The sequence below is a fragment of the Moschus berezovskii genome, chromosome 6 (assembly GCF_049115385.1).
Source record: "Moschus berezovskii isolate FMDL1 chromosome 6, NW_MosBer_1.0, whole genome shotgun sequence".
Taxonomy (NCBI): Eukaryota; Metazoa; Chordata; class Mammalia; order Artiodactyla; family Moschidae; genus Moschus; species Moschus berezovskii.
The window spans coordinates 104,895,887-104,917,189 of record NC_142465.1 but is presented as its reverse complement, the minus strand read 5'-3'; the positions used below and the strand labels follow the sequence as shown (position 1 = coordinate 104,917,189).

Below are 21,303 nucleotides of genomic sequence, written 5' to 3'. Positions count from 1 at the left end.
ATGATTTAATATTTCATCAGTGAACTTTAAAAAAAGGTATGTCTGATGGAAAAGAAAATGCAGAAACATCAATTTATAAAGTACAAAAGATAAATTTTCCTTTAATCACTTTATTTCCTGTAAGGGAAAAGCTCTTTATCTAAGGACAAAACCCTTTTCTGCTGCATGTGTACTTTCTTGCATCACTACAATTGGCACTACTTATGCCTTTCTGAAACATGCAGGCACACTCTCCACTTCCATCAATACTGAACCTAGAACAAAACAAAAAGATTCACTCTTTATTGACTGAACTTCATGAGAAACAATAAAACACAACCTAAAATATGCAGTGCAAACTCTGGTGACTATGTTTCAACATGTGAGATGTGGAAGGAATAGAGGAAGTGAATAAGCTGCATTTCTTTTTTTATCCAATTTTTACCTCCAAACATTACCTGTCATGGTGAGAAGAAAGGGTTATGAAGGCAGTAAACACTATAACAAAGGTCCATCTAGTCAAGGCTATGGGTTTTCCAGTGGTCATGTATGGATGGGAGAGTTGGACTATTAAGAAAGCTGATCGCCAAAGAAATTGATGCTTTTGCACTGTGGTGTTGGAGAAGACTCTTGAGAGTCCCTTGTACTGCAAGGAGATCCAACCAGTCCATTCTAAAGGAGATCAATCCTGGGTGTTCATTGGAAGGACTGATGTTGAAGCTGAACCTCCAATACTTTGGCCACCTGATACAAAGAGCTGACTCATTTGAAGAGACCCTGATGCTGGGAAAGATTGAGGGCAGGAGGAGAAGGGGACGACAGAGGATGAGATAGTTGGATGGCATCACCGACTTGACGGACATGGGTTTGGGTGGACTCCGGGAGTTGGTGATGAACAGGGAGGCCTGGCGTGCTGCAGTTCATTGGATCGCAGAGTCAGACACGGCTGATTGACTGAACTGAACTGAAACACTATAAATCATTTTATAAAGGATGGAATTCTTCCTTTTATACTTCAAAATCGGGCATGTTCAGTCACTAAGTCACGGTCTCTTTGTGACTCCGTGGGCTGTAGGCCTGCCAGGCTACTCTGTCCATGGGATTTTCCAGGCAAGTATACTGGGGTGGGTTGTCATCTCCTCCTCCAGGGGATCTTCCCTACCCTGGGATCGATCCCATGTCTACTGTGTTTCCTGAACTGGCAAGTGGGTTCTTTACCACTGAGCCACCTGAGAAGCAATATACTTCAGAATAAAAATGATCAAATAAATTTCTTTTGCCATTTAAAGATTATATAAAGGGAGAGATTATAACTGACATTAAATTGACCATCCTTCACTTGTTAAAAAAAAATCAGACTATCTTAAGGCTGAAAGAGATGTTCACTCATCTACTCTTGCAACTGTTGTCATGGTGAAGTAGGTATTTCTTGATGGATAGGTTATGACACACATAAATAATTATAAATATCTTGAAAGGATTTACTAAATTCCTATTTTGGGGCATATATAAAGAGAGGAAGTTGAGAGTTCAAAATAAGGAAAAGAAAAATAGAATGGAGAGTTATGATGATTCCTAGTATATAATTTCTGTTTATTAAAATGCTTTCAGCAACTGGGGAGTTACTTTGTGGCACTGGTGTCACTTCTAACTTCTAGTGTAACTTGAAATTTTTTTCTGCCTGTTTTCAAAATATAAGCGATTTCTTTTCCTATGCATTCTTTGGTGTTGAGAGCTCGATAATTGTCATAGGCTGAATTATGTACCCTCCTCTTCAAATTTATATATTGAGGACCTCACCGCTCACAGCTCAGAATGCAATTATCTTAGGAGATGAAATGTTTTAAAATGTTGGTTAAGTTAAAAAGAGTTCTTTTCAGGGTACCCCACTCCAATATGGCTGATCTCCTCATAAGAAGAAATCTGGGTACAGATAGGCAAGTGCACAGAGGGAAGACCATGTGAAGACACAGAGGAGGAGACGGCTGAGGAGAGAGGCCTCAGAAGAAATCAACTCTGCCAAACCTTTATATGAGACTTCTAGTCTCTGCAACTATTGTTTATGCCACCAAGTCTGTGGTATTTATTACAGTAGCCTTAGCAAACTATTGCACCAATTTTAACCAACTTACTTTTACTTCTTTCTCATCTTCTTTTTTTGAAGTGGAGCTATATATAATACATAATATCTTCTCTCAAGAAAATTCGATAATTGTTAAGTTTGGTAGTCAGAAAGTATATGATGTTATACATCATCATATATTTTTCAAAGTTGAAAACATAATGATTGGCTATATTATTGGGCTCAAATCATTGCATGTGTGTTTTCACCCCAAATTGGATAGAAACACAGTGATGACAGAAATTCCTCTAAATTTAGCAACTCCTATTACTATGTTACGTCATACACATTCTAATGTGTCTAGCACCAAATGCCACTGAACTGAGACAGCATCTGTCTGTGGTAGGTGCTCAATAAATTGCAGCTAGTGCCCCCTCTCTATGGGGAAATCAGTATCTTTCCAATTCCTTTCTCCTCCATGAAGTTGGAAAAGATCTTAAATATTTCAAGAACAGAAGTGAAGTCTACAGGTACAATCAGTTCTTCAAGCTTAGGAACACAGAGAAAGTCTAGATTTTAAGTGAAGGTCAATGGAAGCAAACATTTTGGCTTTATCACTTAATTTTCTTCCATTTCAGGCCACCAGTGGGTGTAGTAAGTGTAGGTTTGAGTAAACTTTCTAAGACTCCCATGCCAATGAGAATTCGAAGCAATAGTAAACAAACAAACCAAAGGCAAAGCCCTGAGAAGAATAAGGCAAGGTTCATACACATTGGATTTTCATTTCGTCTAGAATGAAAGAAATCTTTGTGGCGCACGAGTGGTATAGTCCATCTCAATGTATAAAAATAAATATTGGTATCTGACCTTCGCCCAAGACCATATGTTTGGCTGAAGCTTCTCTTTGGCATTTAATTTGTTGAGGGGCCTTTTTGGGAGATGGTGTGGAGGAAATTATGGAGGTGGCTAATCATAAGTTTCTGCTTCCCTGATAGCTCAGTGGTAAAGAATCTGTCTGTAATGCAGGAAATCCAGGTTTGATCCCTGGGTTGGGAAAATCCCCTGGAGAAGGAAATGGTGACCCCCTCTAATATTCTTGCCTGGGAAATCCCATGTGCAGAGAAGCCTGTCAGGCTGCAGTCCATGGGGTCGCAAAAGAGTCAGGCATAACTAAACAAGCAAGAACAATTATAGATTCAGAGTTCTTACCATCCTTAAAACATTTATGAACAAATACACGCTATTAATGCTTACCAGTTGCTGAATACATCTCCATTTGTCCATATCCAGAGTTTGTTTGTGCTGTCCATTTTCAATCCAATCCAATAGCAAGAGGGTCCCAGATAGGGCATCAAAGATCCCTTTCACAAATAAAGAGTGCTCTCCTAGTTTTCTCATTCTCATTACCTCTAATGCTATGGTCATTTTGAGCCCACTACCCTCTTGCTAGAGTTATTGCAACAGCCTAATTACATACACTCTGCTTTTATATTTGTAATTCATGGGCACATTACATTTAAAAGAAAATGATTATTTTAAAACTTAAGTCAAACCATGTTATACTCTTTATTTTTCATTTTCTGCAATATCTCATAATTCTAATTTAAACAAGCCTACAAGACCTAGATGATCCATACTCTCACTCACATTCTCATGTCAGGTACATTGACTGGCTGCCTTTTTTCTGTTCACTGAATTTTCCAGGCAAGTACCTACCTTAAGATTCATGTTCTAGCTATTTACTTTTCTGGGAGTTTGTCCCCCAGATATTCCCTTGACCAGCTAACTCCCTTATCTACATTACATTTTTGCTCAAGTGTTATAACTGAGTTGACTATCTTACTTGCTGTGTTACCCACTGAAAACACTCATAAAATCCTCTCAACTTACAATTTTTTTTGCATAAAATTTGCTATCTTGCAACATACTATATAATTTATATGTTTATTATGATTATTTTTTATTCTTTATCTCTTCCCATGTGATTTAACCTCTATAAAGACAAAGATATTTGACTGTCTCATTGACTGATCTATCACACCCTTGAAGTATACTTGTTACAGAGTAGCTACTCAGTAAATTAAATGGAATATATACTGTGAAGGAGACATCTAACCACGTCATTCTTGGAGTTGAATATGGCCAGAGATCCAGAGTGAGCCGTGCATTTTGTCTGGCCATCCATCCAAGTTTTTTCACGTTCAGATTGAAAGAAGCAATTATTATTGATTCGGCTCCAGCTTTGTGGACATACAATTGCATTCTCAGAGCATGTCTTGATGTGGAAGATCACTGGATTTTTAGCTAAAATTAACACAGTAATTGAGGGGGGAAAATGAAGAAAGTGTAAGAAAATGAAAGAGTTTCACCTTCACTGTAAAAGATTCTGATATATTTCAGACTGAGAAAACATGTTATTTCTGTGTCCAAATGATTTAACTGATATAATTCAGGAAAATTAAAGATCAAGAACAGAGCATAAAGCAAATCACCACTGAAGAATGCAGATCTATGCATAATTTAAAGTGGTAATAATAAACAAACTTTCAGAAACTCAATCTTCTTTAGACATTTTTTTTCATACTACTGGTATTTTCTTTATTTACCAGTTTTCTTCCCTGTAATTTACTATGGTGGCTGGGACACATCTCATGATAAATAAGGTATTTCTCTCTGTTAATCTCAGACACTTGGCTCCCTATTGCTGACTTAAGTGAGACTAGATTGTCTTTCAAAAACAGCACCTCTCATTAAAATTGTTCCTTTATCCTCAAACTCAAAACAATGGAGAAGAAAAAATGTTGACATCTTACTAACATCCACTTTTTACTCTCCAACTTACTGCTACTAGGTAGATAAAATTACTCATGAAAGTGTAACAACCTTCGGAGAAACCAGGTTTAATAAAAAGGACACCTCTAACCCCAGCTGAAAGAAATGACTGGCTCACACTCAATACTCTGAATTTGAAGACCCTCAAACTGTATAATAAACCAGCAGTGTGGAACTATACATATGAGTCCTGGTATAAAAGTCAAGTGGAAAAACTCAGGTCACCAATATTAATTTGAAAATGATTTTAAAATGTCAAGTTCAAATAAACACCTTGTTCAAAAAATCAAGTACTTGACTCAGAACTTGGGTCACCAGAAAGCCATGTTTTCTAATTCACTCACTAATTTTTTCATTCATTCATTCAATAATTATCATTTGAGCTTCCACCATGTGCCAGATACTTTTGTAGCTTTAGAAGCACAACTCTTTAAATAAGATACAAAAATCCTTCTCCTTAATGGGACTTACACGTCTAGTAAACTATACTAGTTTGTCATAAAATGCATCAAAGGAAAGGGGATTGGGATTGTTGGTGGAAAGAGGTGCAATTTTAATGCGATAGTCCAGACAGTGTTCCATGAGACATTTATTAAAAACTTGAAGGAGGCAGCTGGGAGCGGGGTAGGGCATATTCACATATAGGGGAAGAGCTTCCCAAACAAAAAGAAGACCTAGGACAAAAGACAAAGATGAATGTGTCTTCCTTCTTCACAAAATAGTAAGGATGCTAGAGGACCGGAGAAAAATGAAGCAGTAAGAGATGAGATCACAGAGATAATTGAATGACCAGATCCAATAGAGCCTTATGGCCATTAGTAGAATTTTGGCATCGCTCCAACAGAATAAAAGACCTCTGCAGCATTTTGCACAGATCTGACTTGTCTCAAAAAATTGTTAAAAATATACTCTACAACTGTACTGCCTGAAATGGCAGCCATAGCTAGGTGTGACTATTGAGCACCTGTAATATTGCTAGTCCAAATCCAGGTGTCTTGTAAGTATAAAATGCACACTGAATATCAAACATTTACTACAAAAAATAATATGATCTCAATAATGTTTCATAGCTACATGATGAAATGATAATACATTGACTATGTTTGAATTAAAATGCAATTAAAACTGTTGCAATTTTTCTTTAATTTCAATGTGGCTGTTAAAATTTAAATGACATTTGTGACTCACATTATATTTTCACTAGGCATGTTGCTCGGAGAAGGCAATGGCAAGCCACTCCAGTACTATTGCCTAGAAAATCCCATGGATGGAGGAGCCTGGTAGGCTGCAGTCCGTGGGGTGGCTTAGGGTCGGACACGACTGAGCCACTTCACTTTCACTTTTCACTTTCCACTTTCACACATTGGAGAAGGAAATGGCAACCCACTCCAGTGTTCTTGCCTGGAGAATCCCAGGGACGGGAGAGCCTGGTGGGCTTCCGTCTATGGGGTCACACAAAGTTGGACACGACTGAAGTGACTTAGCAGCAGCAGGCATGTTGCTCTAGAAAGTCAAGAGTGGAAGAGAGAAGATTTAGAAGATAGAAGATAGAAAATGTGGATTGGAAACGATCAAGGGTAGAAATGATGAAAAGTTCTGATTATGGTCATATTTTGAAAGGCCAGGCAGAATTTGCTGATTATATTTGGGGCTTGAGAGTGGGGAAAAGATTCAAAAAAGGACTATAAAGTTTTTGCCTTGGAAACTGGAAAGATAAAGTTGCTATTTCCTGAGATGAGGAAAACCATAGATAGAAGGGGCTATAGGAGATAGAAGTTTATCTATCACATTTTCTTTTGTCAGCTTGGACAATGCTAGGTGTGAGATGTTTGTCAGAGAGTCAAGTAGGTGGATTTAACAATTTGGAATTCAGTGAGAAGAACCAGACTGGAGATATATATTTGGAAATCATCAGTATTAATGTAAAAGTTTTAAGTCTGGTTCAGGTCACCAACAGTACAAAGGCAGATGAAGACAGGATCTTCTCTAGGATTAACCCAGGGAAAAGGTAAGAGGTCAGGGAGAAAAGAAGGAACAAATGCAAGAAACCTGTAAATAAGCAACAGATTAGGTAGGAAGCAAGGCATGAGAGAATGCTGTTTCAGAAGTCAAACGAACAAATCATTTCCAAGGAGAGAGACAGTGCTGACTACTGCACAAATCAAGTTCGATAAAGACTAAGAACTGATCTGGAAGTTACTAACGGACTTGTAAGGTAAATTTGGTAGAAAAAGAAATGGGAATCTGAGCAAAGTAGATTTAATAGAAAATAGCAAAACAGACATTAGGAAAAGCTAGCAAAGACTTTTCAAGGAGGCTACTGTACACAGGAGAAAACAAATTGGTAGATGAAGGAAGAGTAAAGTCTAGAGAGTTTTGTGGGTTTTTTTTGGTGGGGGGAGTAGGAGAGATATCACTATATCATGTTGCCCATGAGGATGTTTCAATTGAGCATGAAAAGGCTGATGACAGAGAAGAGAGACAAGATTTACTAGAGTAATACTAATCAGGTAAGAGGCTATAGGATCTAGCATAGAACATGAACACTCCATCTATATAGTACCAAGAATCTGGATAGAGTTTATGGGTAGAGATAGAGATAATATAATAGGTGTGGTGATGAGAGTTATTTAGAAGTTTTCTACTAATTGCCATAAAAATGCCAGGCTGGATGAAGCACAAGTTGGAATGAAGGTTGCCGAGAGAGATATCAATCACATCAGATATATAGATTATACCACCCTTATGGCAGACAGTGAAGAGGAACTGAAGAGGCTCTTGATGAAGGTGACAGAGGAGAGTAAAAAAGCTGGCTTAAAACTCAACATTCAAAAAACAAAGATCATGGCATCTGGTCCCATCACTTCATGGCAAATCAATGCGGAAGCAATGGAAACAGTGACAGACTTTATTTTCTTGGGCTCCAAAATCACTGCAGATGGCAACTGCAGCCATGAAATTAAAAGACGCTTGCTCCTTGTAAGAAAAGTTATGACCAACCTAGATAGCATATTAAAAAGCAGAGACATTACTTTGCCAGTGAAAGTCTGTCTAGTCAAAGCTATAGTTTTTCCAGTGGTCACATATGGATGTGAGAGTTGGGCCATAAAGAAGGCTGAGCACCAAAGAATCGATGCTTTTGAACTGTGGTGTTGGAGAAGACTCGAGAGTCCCTTGGATTGCAAGGAGATCCAACCAGTCAATCCTAAAGAAATCAATCCTGAATATTCATTGGAAGGACTGATGCTGAAGCTGAAGCTCCAATATTTTGGCCACCTGATGCAAAGAACTGACTCCTTGGAAAAGACCCTGATGCTGGGGAAGATTGAAGGTGGGAGAAGAAGGGGATGACAGAGGATAAGATGGTTGGATGGCATCACTGACTCGATGGACACAAGTTTGAGCAAGCTCCAGGAGCTGGTGATGGACAGGGAGGCCTGGCATGCTACAGTCCATGGGGTCGTAAAGAATCAGATATGACTGAGTGACTGAACTGAACTAAACTGTAAGATTGGAAGCAAAGATATAGACTAGACAGTGAAGATGTGGAAAGACTCCCTAAAGGTTTGGAGAGAAAGGATAAAGTATAAAATAATTATCTATGGAAGTGAGAGAATTAATGCACTAGGGGAATGTAATATAATTGCTAGACCCCAACCCACTTCTTTTTAACTCTATCCTAATTACACCTGGTATGATTCTCTGATGCTCATGTTCTTTTTCTCCTCAAAGGCAAGCTCACTGATAAATGCCTACTTGATCTCCTGATTCAGCACAAATACTCCTCCCATCACAAAGTCTCACTTTATTAGTGAAATGAAGTGAAAATCACTCAGTAATATCTCACTCTTTGCAACCCCGTGGACTATAAAGTCAATGGAATTCTCTAGGCCAGAATACTGGAGTGGGTAGCCATTCCCTTCTCCAGGGGATCTTCCCAACCCAGGTATTGAACCCAGGTGTCCCAAATTGCAGGCAGATTCTTTACCAGCTGGGCCAAAAGGGAAGCCCAAGAATACTGGAGTGGGTAGTCTATCCCTTCGCCAGCGGATCTTCCTGACCCAGGAATTGAACCGGGATTTCCTGCACTGCAGGCAGATTCTTTACCAACTGAGCTATCAGGGAAGCCCAACTATGAGAGGTAGACTTATAATCTCTTCTTCTGCTTCAAACTGAATGTACTTCTATTTAGAAGTTATTCTATCATGGCTCAGGCAGTAAAGAATCTGCCTGCCAATGCAGGAGACCCAGGTTCGATCCCTGGGTCAGGAAGACTCCCTGGAGAAGGAAATGGCAACCCACTCCAGTATGCTTACCTAGAAAATTCCATGGATAGAGGAGCCTGGTGGGCTCCAGTCCATGGGGTCGTAAGAGTCAGACACAACTGAGCAACTGACACTTTTTTCTTATCATGTTGACATGCTTTTTTCTTCAGTTAATAATGAATTCCTTTCAGGGCAGAAAAATCTACTTTTTTTTTTTCTTCATTTTGGTATCATCATATGCCTGAAGTTCAAGAGATATTTATTAAAAGAATGGTCATTCTAGAAGACAAAGCAGAGTAACTAATTTTGAAGAAAAACTAGATGGCTCTGGTAGGAATATTTTATGAGTCCAGTTGTTCAGTGAAGGGGAAGGAAAAGGTAGTCACTGGTATAACCAAATCAATATTAATACAATCTATATTTTTAGCAGAAATGTTTTACTCACATTTTTGAGGAAATCTTAACACTGCCCAGAGAAGAAAGGCGATACCTCCACAAATCATACTTGACATGATTAGCATTTTCTTTGTTACTATACCTGTGGAAAACGTGTCACAGTTTATCTTGTAAAGAAAAGCAAACAAGTAAAGAAACAAAAGGCCCAAATAACTTTTCCCCTCTGTCTTCTCCACATGCTATAGTTCACAACCCAGTAATTAACACTTAGGAAAATGAGGAAAGGCACAAAGATCTAATTTGCAGCAGCAGCAGTCTCAAAAGTGCTTTGGCTCCACTTTTCGGTGCCATTTCTGAGAATTATGTTACTCAATCTTCATTCTGGATTCCAGAACAGAAAAACACGTTTCTCCTGGTGCTTTTTAATGAAATACTGCCTTTTCCAGGAGATGGGGGTTAATCCGGTGAAGAAGGGTAGATCCACAATTTCTCTGACGTCTTTGCTTTATAAAGAAGATAGTTTTTACATAAGGGTCAGATTATGTATGATATTAACCAAAATTCTGAGGATGCAAGGTGGAATCAAGTAGGATGCTCAGTTCCTGTATCCGAGGACAACTTCTGTCTTCCCTCTTACCTGGTCTTTTGATCCTCTGCTCTACAACATTCCTATTCTCAATCCTTTCACTCTCCATCTCAGACGCTCTTGGAGAAGGCTTTTTGACAGTCACAGCTGATGGAATAATCCTGGGGATGAACTGATAATTATATCTGATCCTCGCTGAAGGAAAACAAGATGCCAGTTTTCTCCTGAGAGCGGGCGGAAGCAAGATTCAACTGGAAATAGTGCAGCAATCTAGCATCCTCCACTCAATCTCGGGACCGGACTTCAGGCAGATGCCCTCTTGGCTGGCGCATATCATGTGTGCTTTTCTTTTACGTTTTCATGAACCTGGGTAGTAACGGCTACCAGGCAATTACCAACCGGTACCCTAGCTGCAGGGTCGGTGGATCAGCAGCCTGGGATTGGCTGGAGCACAGTGACAACTCTAAGAATTTAATATCTGATTGGCTCCGTACCTCTCACGCGCTGACTACTCAAAGCAGAGCCCGGAAAGGCCTCTGTGCTCCAGTTTGGGCTTCTTTATATAGTCTCCTGAAAATCTCAAATCTGAGACAATTTTACATGGTAGGCTTACAGTCCTTGGGGTCATAAAGAGTCAGACAGGACTGAAGCGACTGAGTACGCACGCACGCACGCACTTCAGAAGGAGTGTTTAAAAATTTCAGACACAAAGAAGAAAAGGTTAAAACATGAGGTTTGTCATGAATATTACAAATAGATACAATGACAGATATGTGGGTGGAGGGATGGGGTCGGGTGGTCAGGAAACAGCTTCCTTCGGTTTAAAATAAAATTTTCTGCCTATACAAATTTGTCTTCATTTTTCTAGCTGACCCTTTCCAATGCAGTTATGTGCAGACTGACCAGATTTAGCAAATTAAAACCTAGAGTTTCCACTTAAATTTGAATTTCAGATCAACAATACGTATTACAAATAAATAGAAATATTGCATGAGGCATACTTACTTGAAAAACATATTATTTTTTAATCTAAATTTACAATTATCTTATTCAGTTATTTCAAAATACAAGATGTATTTTACCTGACACCTCTACTTAGATTGCGATATTTTTTAAATCTTTTAAATTGTTAGGTGTTCCAGGGTTTGGTTGGGGGTTTTCCTCGATTCTCTGTTTACATTTCTCTGTGAATCTTAGCTTGTGATGCAGCCCAGGGACTGAGAACAGGAAAGGAGAAGGGATTGCTGTCCCTTTAAAGGTGGAAAGAAACTAGAGAAAAAGATGGAAAGAAACTAGAGTAAAAGGTGGAAAGAAACTAGAGAAAATTCAGTTGTGCCCAACTCTTTGTGACCCCATGGACTGCAGCCCACCGGATACCTTTGTCCATGAGAATTTCCAGGCAAGGATACTGGAGTGGGTTGCCATTTCCTTCTCCAGGGGATCTTCCCAACCCAGGGATCGAACCCAGGTCTCTTGCACTGCCGGCAGATTCTTTACCGAGTGAGCTACAAGGGAAGCTTAAAGGTGGAAAGAAACTACAGAAAACGGAATTAGAAAAAGAGGACATGAAGTGCTGAGAATCAGATATGGAGGACTCTAGTGCAGGCAGTTTATTTTGAAAGTGAGAGAAACAGTGAAGGAACAAGAGAACTGAAACAGGAGGCCTGTCAAGCAAGTCACCACTGTGGATATCTGGAGGTTCATTTAGCAGAGGAATTCTAGCAGCCATGGTTAACACCATCAGCCTGTTCCCTCTCTGTCATTTTCAGCTGTAATGAGCTTCTCTTGAGCCTAAGAAGGAGAGCTTGCTGTTTTGCCTTCAGTGGCAGAAGGCTCTTGTTCCCTAGGGGAGAAATTTTAGGCTATGTGTCTTTTCAACAATGACTGTTCTTCATCTCCCCACACCTGAAACATAAGGGAAATTTGCCGACATGTTGTGACCTGCTTTCAAACTTACAGCATCCGGTGCAGTTTGTAAAGTACCTTCAGATGTCTGTGATTTACCTTTCTGTCCCCAGTTCTCAGGGTGTCTGTGCTCTCAAGCAAAACCACATCTGCCTTTAGCAATTTGTTAAGCATTTTGGCTGAATTCTTTATAACAGCTTCTATGAATTGAGTATTTTCCCCAGGTGAGCAAGATTGCATGCCCTATCTTTCTTTGAAGATACCCATCTTTTTCAGATTTCAGCTTAGCTGACTGCCCCATAACCTCAGAGCTCTGATAGGTTTAAGCAAAGTTATGAATTTGTGGATGATGCAACTCTATTTTAAATTGTAAAGGCGGGAATGATCAACTTCCCACCCTACCCTCAGAGCGTCACTGTTTCTTCCCTTCCAGGGGCTCTGTTCCAGGGACCCAGCCTTGCAGCCCTTACAGGCTGATGTGTTTGCTCAGTTGCAGTGGGATAATCTTCCGCCACTTGCTGTCAAGCTTGCCGTCAAGACCTGAAGGAATTAATGGATACTGATGCTTCAGGGTAAGTCTTGTAACTCTCCAAAGTAACCAGCTGCAGTGCTTAAGACAACCATTTGATTCATTGCATTACAGTTCAGGTGACAGGTTTTGACACATCCTGCAGTTACAGACATGAGGATGGGGTCTGGTGGTTTCTGTGGTTAAATGCTTAGGCAGCAGAATGTGGGAGAAGCGAGGCTTTCCCATGCAATAGTGCTGTGACCAAACCACTTAGAACTCAGCCCTTGAACACACTAGCAAGGAAGTACTAAGCTCCTAGTCAGGCACCTAAAACCCACTTGCAGCATCAGAATCTCCTTCCTGGAATCTGACATGCAGACCTGCCTGATTACTGTGCATAACCCCATATTGTGAAAAAGGAGAGGGGGGCTAAGCAACTGCTATGCTTTCTGTATGTGTGATACTGTTCCCTAATAAATGTACTGTTGGGAATGCATTGTTTGACCTTTAGCTTTTAAATATGTATGTGCCTGGTAGGTGTTGTGTAATCAAAGAAGGGAGATCTCCCTGTTCTGACAACAAAACTGTGGCTTGTATCACATAAAACCTCCTACCAAAAATTATTATCCAAGTTGAATAGAATTTGTAAAACAACTGAGAAGGCAAATTCAAGGGACTTTTTATATTCTACATGCCTTACATGTAGAATATAAGGGACTTATATTCTACATGCCTGCTAAAAAACAAACAAATAAAAACCTCTCTTTGCAGAAAAATATCATTCATAATTTTTACTATTTATATACATGTGTATGTGCTAAGTCGCTTCAGCTGTTTCCAACTCTTTGCTACTGTGTGGACTGTAACCCGCCAGACTCCTCTGTCCATGGGATTCTGGAGTGGGTTGCTATGCCCTCCTCTAGGGGGTCTTCCCAACCCAGGGATAAAACCCAGGTGTCTTGTGTACATGGCTGGCATTTAATGAAAAATTGTGAAGCATCCTAAAAAAAAACAAAAACAAAAACAAACCAGACTAAATGACAAAACATTAATTGACAAGTCAAGTAATAAAAGCTAACCTATAGATGCTTCAGATATCGATGATATCAGATAGGAAAGTTGAAATAAAAATGATCAGTGTGTTCAAGTAGAGAGAAAAGTGTAAAGAATTTCCATAGCATAGAAATAATTCAGGAGTCAAATGAAAACTCCAGAACCTAAATGAGTTAGAAATGAAATTTAAAATAATTTAATTAAGGATTAAATGAGGGCAAAGGGGATTCAAGAGATAAAAGTGTTTAGCCACTGGCATCAGAATTCCACTTTTAATATTTGTACTTGCTTTTCTCTTTGGAACCTGTCTGTGGGTCTCTTTTTTGAAACTGAATATGCCACTATGACTGTGGTCTCTGTATTCTGGAATGAAGTTACCCTTCTCCGGAAAAGAGTCACATGTTACTTCTCTCAGGATCCAGGACTTTATAAATTTTGACCCGTTAATCCATGAATAAAGGTTGAAATTTTTTGAAAACACAGATGATCACAACCTGGGCTGCGAGATTTTCAAAGGGCTTGTTTCCTTGTTTCAATCTTACAGTAAAGGTAGAATTATTTGAGTCCCTATTTCGTAGTATTTAGAAAAGGCAGAGGAACCAGAGATCATGGATTTAGAAAAGGGAGAGGAACCAGAGATCAAATTGCCAACATCTGTTGGATCATCGAAAAAGCAAGAGAATTCCAGAAAAGCATCTACTTCTGCTTTATTGATTACACCAGTCTTTGTGTAGATCACAACAAACTATGGAAAATTCTTCAAGAGATGGGAATACCAGACCACCTTACCTGCCTCCTGGGAAATCTGTGTGCAGATCAAGAAGCAACAATTAGAACTGGACAGCAAACAACAGTCTGGTTCCAAATTGGGAAAGGAATACATCAAGGCTGTATATTGTCACCCTGCTTATTTAACTTACATGCAGAGTACATCATGTGAAATGCCAGGCTGGATGAAGCACAAGTTGGAATCAAGATTGCTGGGAGAAATATCAATAACCTCAGATATGCAGATGACACCACCCTTATGGCAGAAAGTGAAGAGCAACTGAAGAGGCTCTTGATGAAAGTGAAAGGGGAGAGTGAAAAAGCTGGCTTAAAACTCAACATTCAAACAACAAAGATCATGGCATCCAGTCCCATCACTTCATGGAAATTAGATGGGGAAACAATGCAAACAGTGACAAACTTTATTTTCTTGGACTCCAAAATCACTGCAGATGGTGACTGCAGCCCTGAAATTAAAAGACACTTGCTCCTTGGAAGAAAAGATATGACCAACCTAGATAGCATATTAAAAAACAGAAACATTACTTTGCCAACAAAGGTCAGTCTAGTCAGAGCTATGGTTTTTCCAGTAGTCATGTATGGATGTGAGAGTTGGACCATTAAAGAAATCTCAGCACTGAAGAATTGATGCTTTTGAACTGTGGTGTTGGAGAAGACTCTTGAGAATCTGTTGGACTGCAAGGAGATCAAACCAGTCGATCCTAAAGGAAATCAGTCCTGAATCATTGGAAAGACTGATGCTGAAGCTGAAACTTCAATACTTTGGCCACCTGATGAGAAGAGGGGACTCATTGGAAAAAACCCTGATGTTGGGAAATATTGTAGGCAGGAGGAGAAGGGAATGACAGAGAATGAGAGGGTTTGATGGCATCACCGACTAGAGATGGACATGAGTTTGAGCAAGCTCCAGGAGTTGGCGATGGACAGGAAAGCCTGATGCTGCAGTCCATGGGGTCACAAAGAGAGAGACACAACTGAGCGACTGAACTGAACTGAGCTCATAGTATGGAGATGAATTTGTTCTAATTTCCATTTCTCCAAGACCCAATGTAGTGTTAGTCTCTCAGCTGTGTCCAACTCTCTGCAACCCCATGGACTGTAGCCCACTAGGCTTCTCTGTCAGTGGGATTCTCCAGGCAAGAAAATTGGAGTGGGTTGCTCTTTCCTCCTGCAGGGGATCTTCCCAACCCAGGAATTCAACCTGGGTCTCCCAGGTTGCAGGCAGACTCTTTACCAACTGAACCATCAAGGAAGACCTCCAGGACCCAGGATCTGTCTAAATTAAAGTTCAAATTTGTGTGAAAATGCAAGCATCTTCTCAGAAAAAATGGGCTTAATGACTAAATTAGTTCTCTGAGCTCCTGTTTTCTCGTGTTTTGGCCTGGTTACTTCTTAGCTTTAATGAATGACTAAGGAGATATTCTTTTTTTAAATATGCTATCTAGGTTGGCCATATCTTTTCTTCCAAGGAGCAAGTGTCTTTTAATTTCAGGGCTGCAGTCACCATCTGCACCGCGCAGGCAGCCATGGAGCGAGCCTAGGGCCCTGCAGGTTTTGTTTCAATTGAAGACTCCCAATTGAAGATGAAAAAGAATATTATACTACTGTAGGCGGTCGTGGCGGAGAAGGCAATGGCAACCCACTCCAGTACTCTTGCCTGGAAAATCCCATGGACAGAGGAGCCTGGTAGGCTGCAGTCCATGAGGTCGCTAAGAGTTGGGCATGACTGAGCGACTTCACTTTCCCTTTTCACTCTCATGCATTGGAGAAGGAAATGGCAACCCACTCCAGTATTCTTGCCTGGAGAATCCCAGGGACAAAGGAGCCTAGTGGGCTGCTGTCTAGGGGGTCGCACAGAGTCAGACACGACTGAAGCAACTTAGCAGCAGCAGCAAGGATATTTTAGTCTAGGGCGTCCCTTGTACCTGAGTCGGTTAAGATTCTGCCTGTAATGCAGGAAATCCTGTTTCAATCCCTGGGTTGGAAAGATCCCTGGAGAAGGAAATGGCAACCCACTCCAGTATTCTTGCCTGAGAATCCCATGGACAGAGGAGCCTGTCAGGCTATAGTCCGTGGGGTCACAAGAGTCGAACACGACTTAGTGACTAAACCACCACCACCAAAGATATTTTAACATAAAAGAGAGGATTAGTGCTAGATTACATATTCCTTAAGAATCAGCTTTGTTGTCTTGAGAATCCTTCACAGATTTCCTGTTGATAAATATATGTAATAATCTTGAGAAAAAGAATGATATTATCATAAAAAGGAGCACACCTCAGATGTTTGTTTTAATTTATTATTTGAACTTTGAAAGCTATCAGAAATTATTTTACATGATTCTCACAAGTGCAAATTTCAGAGATTATGATTCACCTAAACATCAGTCTCCCACCTACAGCATTCAGTTTTCATTTACCAGAGTGTATTAACTCTGAGTAATCACACGAAGTACAAATTTTGTTGCTATGCAAACAACAGATACTCAATCTTGTCATTAAAAAAAAAAATTCTCCAGGGTTGGTCACTGAGACTCTCTTATTCACTTCAGATATAGATAGTAATGCATACTGTTCCTTTTTCTCTTTGTGTCCATGTTTTTGAGATACTGTCAGCAAAATAGTTTTTAGAGCACTTCCACTCAGATAATGCTCTAGGTCATGCCAATTCTCTTAGGGGCTTGAGTGAACTTATGAAAATTTGCTGTTTATCATTAAATGCAGAATCATTAATCCAGTCAAGGGGTCAAGGAATTATCTCGTCTTTTAAGATCTTTTATGTTTGATGGACAATTGGACAGACTATTGATAATATAATCATAATGCAATCAAAAACTCTCTAGCTGAGTTTTAGAAATCTGACATAAAGCATCTAGCTGAAAATACTCAAATATCATGTCAGAAGCAGTGAATAACATGTTTATAGCATAACATGAGTTTGAGTGTACTCCGGGAGTTGGTGATGGACAGGGAGGCCTGGTGTGCTGTGATTCATGGGGTCGTGGAGAGTCAGACACGACTGAGCGACTGAACTGAACTGAACTGAACTGAGCATGACAGGAAATTTTACCACATTGCACAAATAATAATCTAAATACAGTTATGAAAGAAATCACTCACTGTGGGAATATTGACTCTACCATCATTTTAGAGTCTCAATATGCAGTCAGAGGAACTTAGTGAAGAAAGTTTATTAACAAAAGTAGTTGCATGAAGAAAATGATGCTGACGCTGTCTAGGGGAAGTGATGCCAGCAAAAAAAAAAAAAAAAAAAACAACTTCACAATTAAAGGAACTGTTGGAAATATTTCACGTCTTTGAGCACAGAAAGGATAAAACAATAAAAGCTTATCCCAACTTAGAAAGGAGTGTAAATTTCTTCAGTATAGAAAAGATGTTCCATCTGCGTAATAAGGTGTATTGCAAGAAGTTGTAGCCCTGTTTATACTACAAACAAAATAAACCACTTTAATTCTCAATATTTCTAATATTTCAAATTAAATTTGGACCAGATAATATCAATTTTATTAAAAAAAAACTTTTCCCGTATAATTATAATCAACTGAAGATGAGTTTTTAATGTTTCTACAAAAAGTTTTAAAGGTCAAAAACCAATCAAATTTACCCCATTTGTTTCTGAGATTGTTTTTGCATAGTTTCAGCTTACACAGTCATTTCTATATCCTAAACTATTATAAGTGCTTGCATTTACATAAGGTTGAGAATTTGGTACATCTACTTTGTTTTCACAGGTATAATAACTACTAGAGTCACTAGATTTTCCAGTTATTAAATTTCCATTGAACACTGCATGCTTCACTGTTTTGGCACTTGAAATACTTATGGAGGTACCAAACCTGGAACAGAAAGATAAATAAAAATGAGTCCTGTGCTTTATCTTGAAAAACAATTACCTTATAAATATAAACTCTTACTTCCAAAACTTATTCTTTTCTTGTTAAATCATTTTAGTTAAAAGAGGAGAAAGCGACAGTAGCTCTGGTGATTCTTTATACTATTGTTAGAATTCTCTACTGCCCTCAACTTTCTTTGACTCAAAACTTCCTCTGGTCTATCTATTACCACTTTTTATTTTTTATCATCATCTGCTGCTAAAATTTTTTAAATTATTTTTTATTGAAATATAATTGCTCCACAGGGCTTCCCAGGTGGCGCTAGTAGTAAAGAACCCGCTTGCCAATGCAAAAGACATAAGACACATGGGTTTGATCCCTGGGTTGAAAGATCCCTGGAGAAGGAAATGGCAACCCACTCCAGTACTCTTGCCTGGAGAATCCCATGGACGAAGGAGTCTGGTGGGCTACAGTCTATAGGGTCATAGAGTCTGATACAACTGAAGTGACTTAGTATAGCATAATTGCTTTACAATGATGTGTTAATTTCTAGTGTATTTGGATATTGGGATTGATTCCCTTATACTATGTATAAAATAGATAATTAATGAGAACCTATTATACAGCACTGGGAACTACTCAGTGCTCAGTGAAGAACTAAATGGGAAGAGAATCCAAAAAAAGAGGGGATATATGTGTCTGTTACTAATTTTACCCAAGAGGTCATTGAGTAACCTTGGCTTTCCCAGGACACTGTTGATTTATGCCTGGTACAATTGGTATATTTATCTTGGTATAATTATCAATAGTGCCTCATTTGACTCTCAAAATCGTATGGTCAATAAATCAATCATATGACCAATAAATCATATAGTCATCTGGATTGTAGCTCACTTAAAATATTGTCATAATCTTCCTTTAGTAAAGTATATGCTGCTGCTGCTGCTAAGTCGCTTCAGTCCTGTCCGACTCTGTGAGACCCCATAGACGGCAGCCGACCAGGCTCTGCTGTCCCTGCGATTCTCCAGGCAAGAACACTGGAGTGGGTTGCCATTTCCTTCTCCAATGTGTGAAAGTGAAAAGTGAAAGTGAAGTCGCTGAGTCGTGTCCGACTAGTAGCGACCCCATGGACTGCAGCCCACCAGGCTCCCCTGTCCATACGATTTTCTAGGCAAGAGTACTGGAGTGGCTTGCCATTGCCTTCTCCGAGTAAAGTATATAAGCTCATATTATTTACTTTAACAATGTAAAGTACTAGAAACAAAGCAGAATTTCTTGGCTCCAAGGAGATAATTTATTTTTTATTGCACCGGATAATATCCTTGACCCTGGCTCGACTTTGTCCTTATAGCTTGTCTCCATTCCTTAGTGTTCTAGGAAAGCATGAAGCAGTCACGTGAAATAAAGGCAGGGAAGTATAGCAACACTTCTGAATTTCTTCCCCCAGTGCTCTCAATTCCAAGGAATTTCTGTATAGAATAGATTTTTTTTTTCTTTTCTTTTTTTCAAAAAAAAAAAAAAAGAATTGCCTAAGTTACAGAGAAAAGCTTCCAGGATATCTTTCCTTCCCTTCATACATCTTTGACCATGTATGGAGGGTGACTGTCAGAGAAACATCAACAAAATTAGGACACCAGATATTCCTTTATTATTGACAAAAAAAGGGAAGAAACAGGTTAACTCACAAGTCAAAATGGAAATATCTGAAATATTCCTTGCTGTCTGATTTGTGTTGTTGGGAACAGAATTCAGAAGTGTCTGGAAGGTATATAATGGACGACATCTAATGAACATCTGTAAACAAAGGAAACGTCAGTTAGTTTGAATGGCTTGGAGCTAACTCAGGTACAACACAAACAAGTTCACATCATCAAAATTCCATTCAACATTCATGTTACTGCTCCTTTGTTCATTGTCCCGTTACCTGCAGTGGGATTTGAAGACCTTCTCTATTCTTCTCAAGTGTCCTGTTTAACACCATTACTGCACTCTTAACAGTTAGCAGGTGATAGGTAAAAACAAGTCATCAGGTAACCCACCATGTAGACATCTGCAGAGGTTCTCATTTTCTGTATTCACCATGGAATAGGTTCACATTCATTCAACCTTTCCCATGAGACCTCCCAATTCTTTTCCAATTTACCTGTCTTTATGTGCTCTTTTTTTTTCTCTCTCTTTTTTAAGTTCTGAAAGTATGATAGCACATTCACATGAGACTTGGAAAACACAGAACAAATTTACATATAGTTCCACTGTGTGTGTGCATGTATGTGCTCTCAATTGTGTTGGACCCTTTACAAGCTCATGGACTGCAACCCGCCAGGCTCCTCTGTCCATGGGATTTCCCAGACAAAAATACTGGAGTGGGTTACCATTTCCTCCTTCAGGGGATCTTCCCCACCCAAGGAGAGAGTCCATGTCTCTTGCATCTGCTGCATTGGCAGGCAGATTCTTTACCAACTGAGCTACCAGGGAAGCCCTTAGTTCCACTATATATTACAATTATTACTTTAAAAAAACATGTATATTACCATATGTAAAATAGATAAACCAGTGTGAGTTTGATGCATGAAGCAGGGCACCCAAAGCCAGTGCTCTGGGACAACCCAGAGGAATAGGGTGGGGAGGGAGGAGGGAGCAGGGTTCAGGATGGGGGGACACATGTATACCTGTGGCTGATTCACATTGATGTATGGCCAAAAAATAAAAATATTGTTAAGTAATTATTCTCCAATTAAAATAAGTTAATTTAAAAAATCCTGAAAATTTTTAGACATTAAAAATACAATTATTTTTTAAGTAGATAAATTAAGATTTTTAGTTGGAGTTTCAATATCAAACTCTCAAAAATTAATAGAATGAATATATAGAAAAGTCAAAGGATATAGTGGACCTGAAAAGTACCATGAACCAATTCAACATAATTAAGAGTCATACAATTTTCACTCAACAGTAGTCTATCCTACTCTTTTAATTTTTCCCTCCTCACTGGGCCCTATGCTGAGCTAAGTCACGGTGTCTTTAAAACTTTTCCTGGCATCATGAATTTTCTCTTGAGATATAAAGGGTATT

At 39.2% G+C, this 21,303-nt stretch overlaps 2 protein-coding genes across 2 annotated transcripts in view; both read right to left on the bottom strand.

The window, feature by feature from the left end:
• Nucleotides 1-139: 139 nt before the first annotated feature.
• On the bottom strand, nt 140-10,259 carry LOC148777708 (C-type lectin domain family 2 member B-like). Its single transcript, XM_088836745.1, has 5 exons — nt 10,172-10,259; nt 9,584-9,676; nt 4,158-4,345; nt 3,296-3,402; nt 140-254 (listed from the first exon to the last, which is right to left on the bottom strand). The coding sequence occupies exons 1-5, from the start codon at nt 10,227-10,229 to the stop codon at nt 140-142; spliced, it is 561 nt and encodes a 186-aa protein (XP_088692871.1). The 5' UTR covers nt 10,230-10,259.
• Nucleotides 10,260-17,818: 7,559 nt separating this feature from the next.
• Nucleotides 17,819-21,303, bottom strand: part of LOC129536568 (uncharacterized) — a 42,824-nt gene continuing 39,339 nt past the window's right edge. The window contains exons 8-9 of the mRNA XM_055395570.2: nt 19,917-20,025; nt 17,819-18,234 (exon numbers count right to left, since the gene is read on the bottom strand). Of these exons, the coding sequence (XP_055251545.2) occupies nt 18,218-18,234; nt 19,917-20,025 (126 nt within the window). The 3' untranslated portion in view covers nt 17,819-18,217. The remainder of the gene's footprint in view (nt 18,235-19,916; nt 20,026-21,303) is intronic.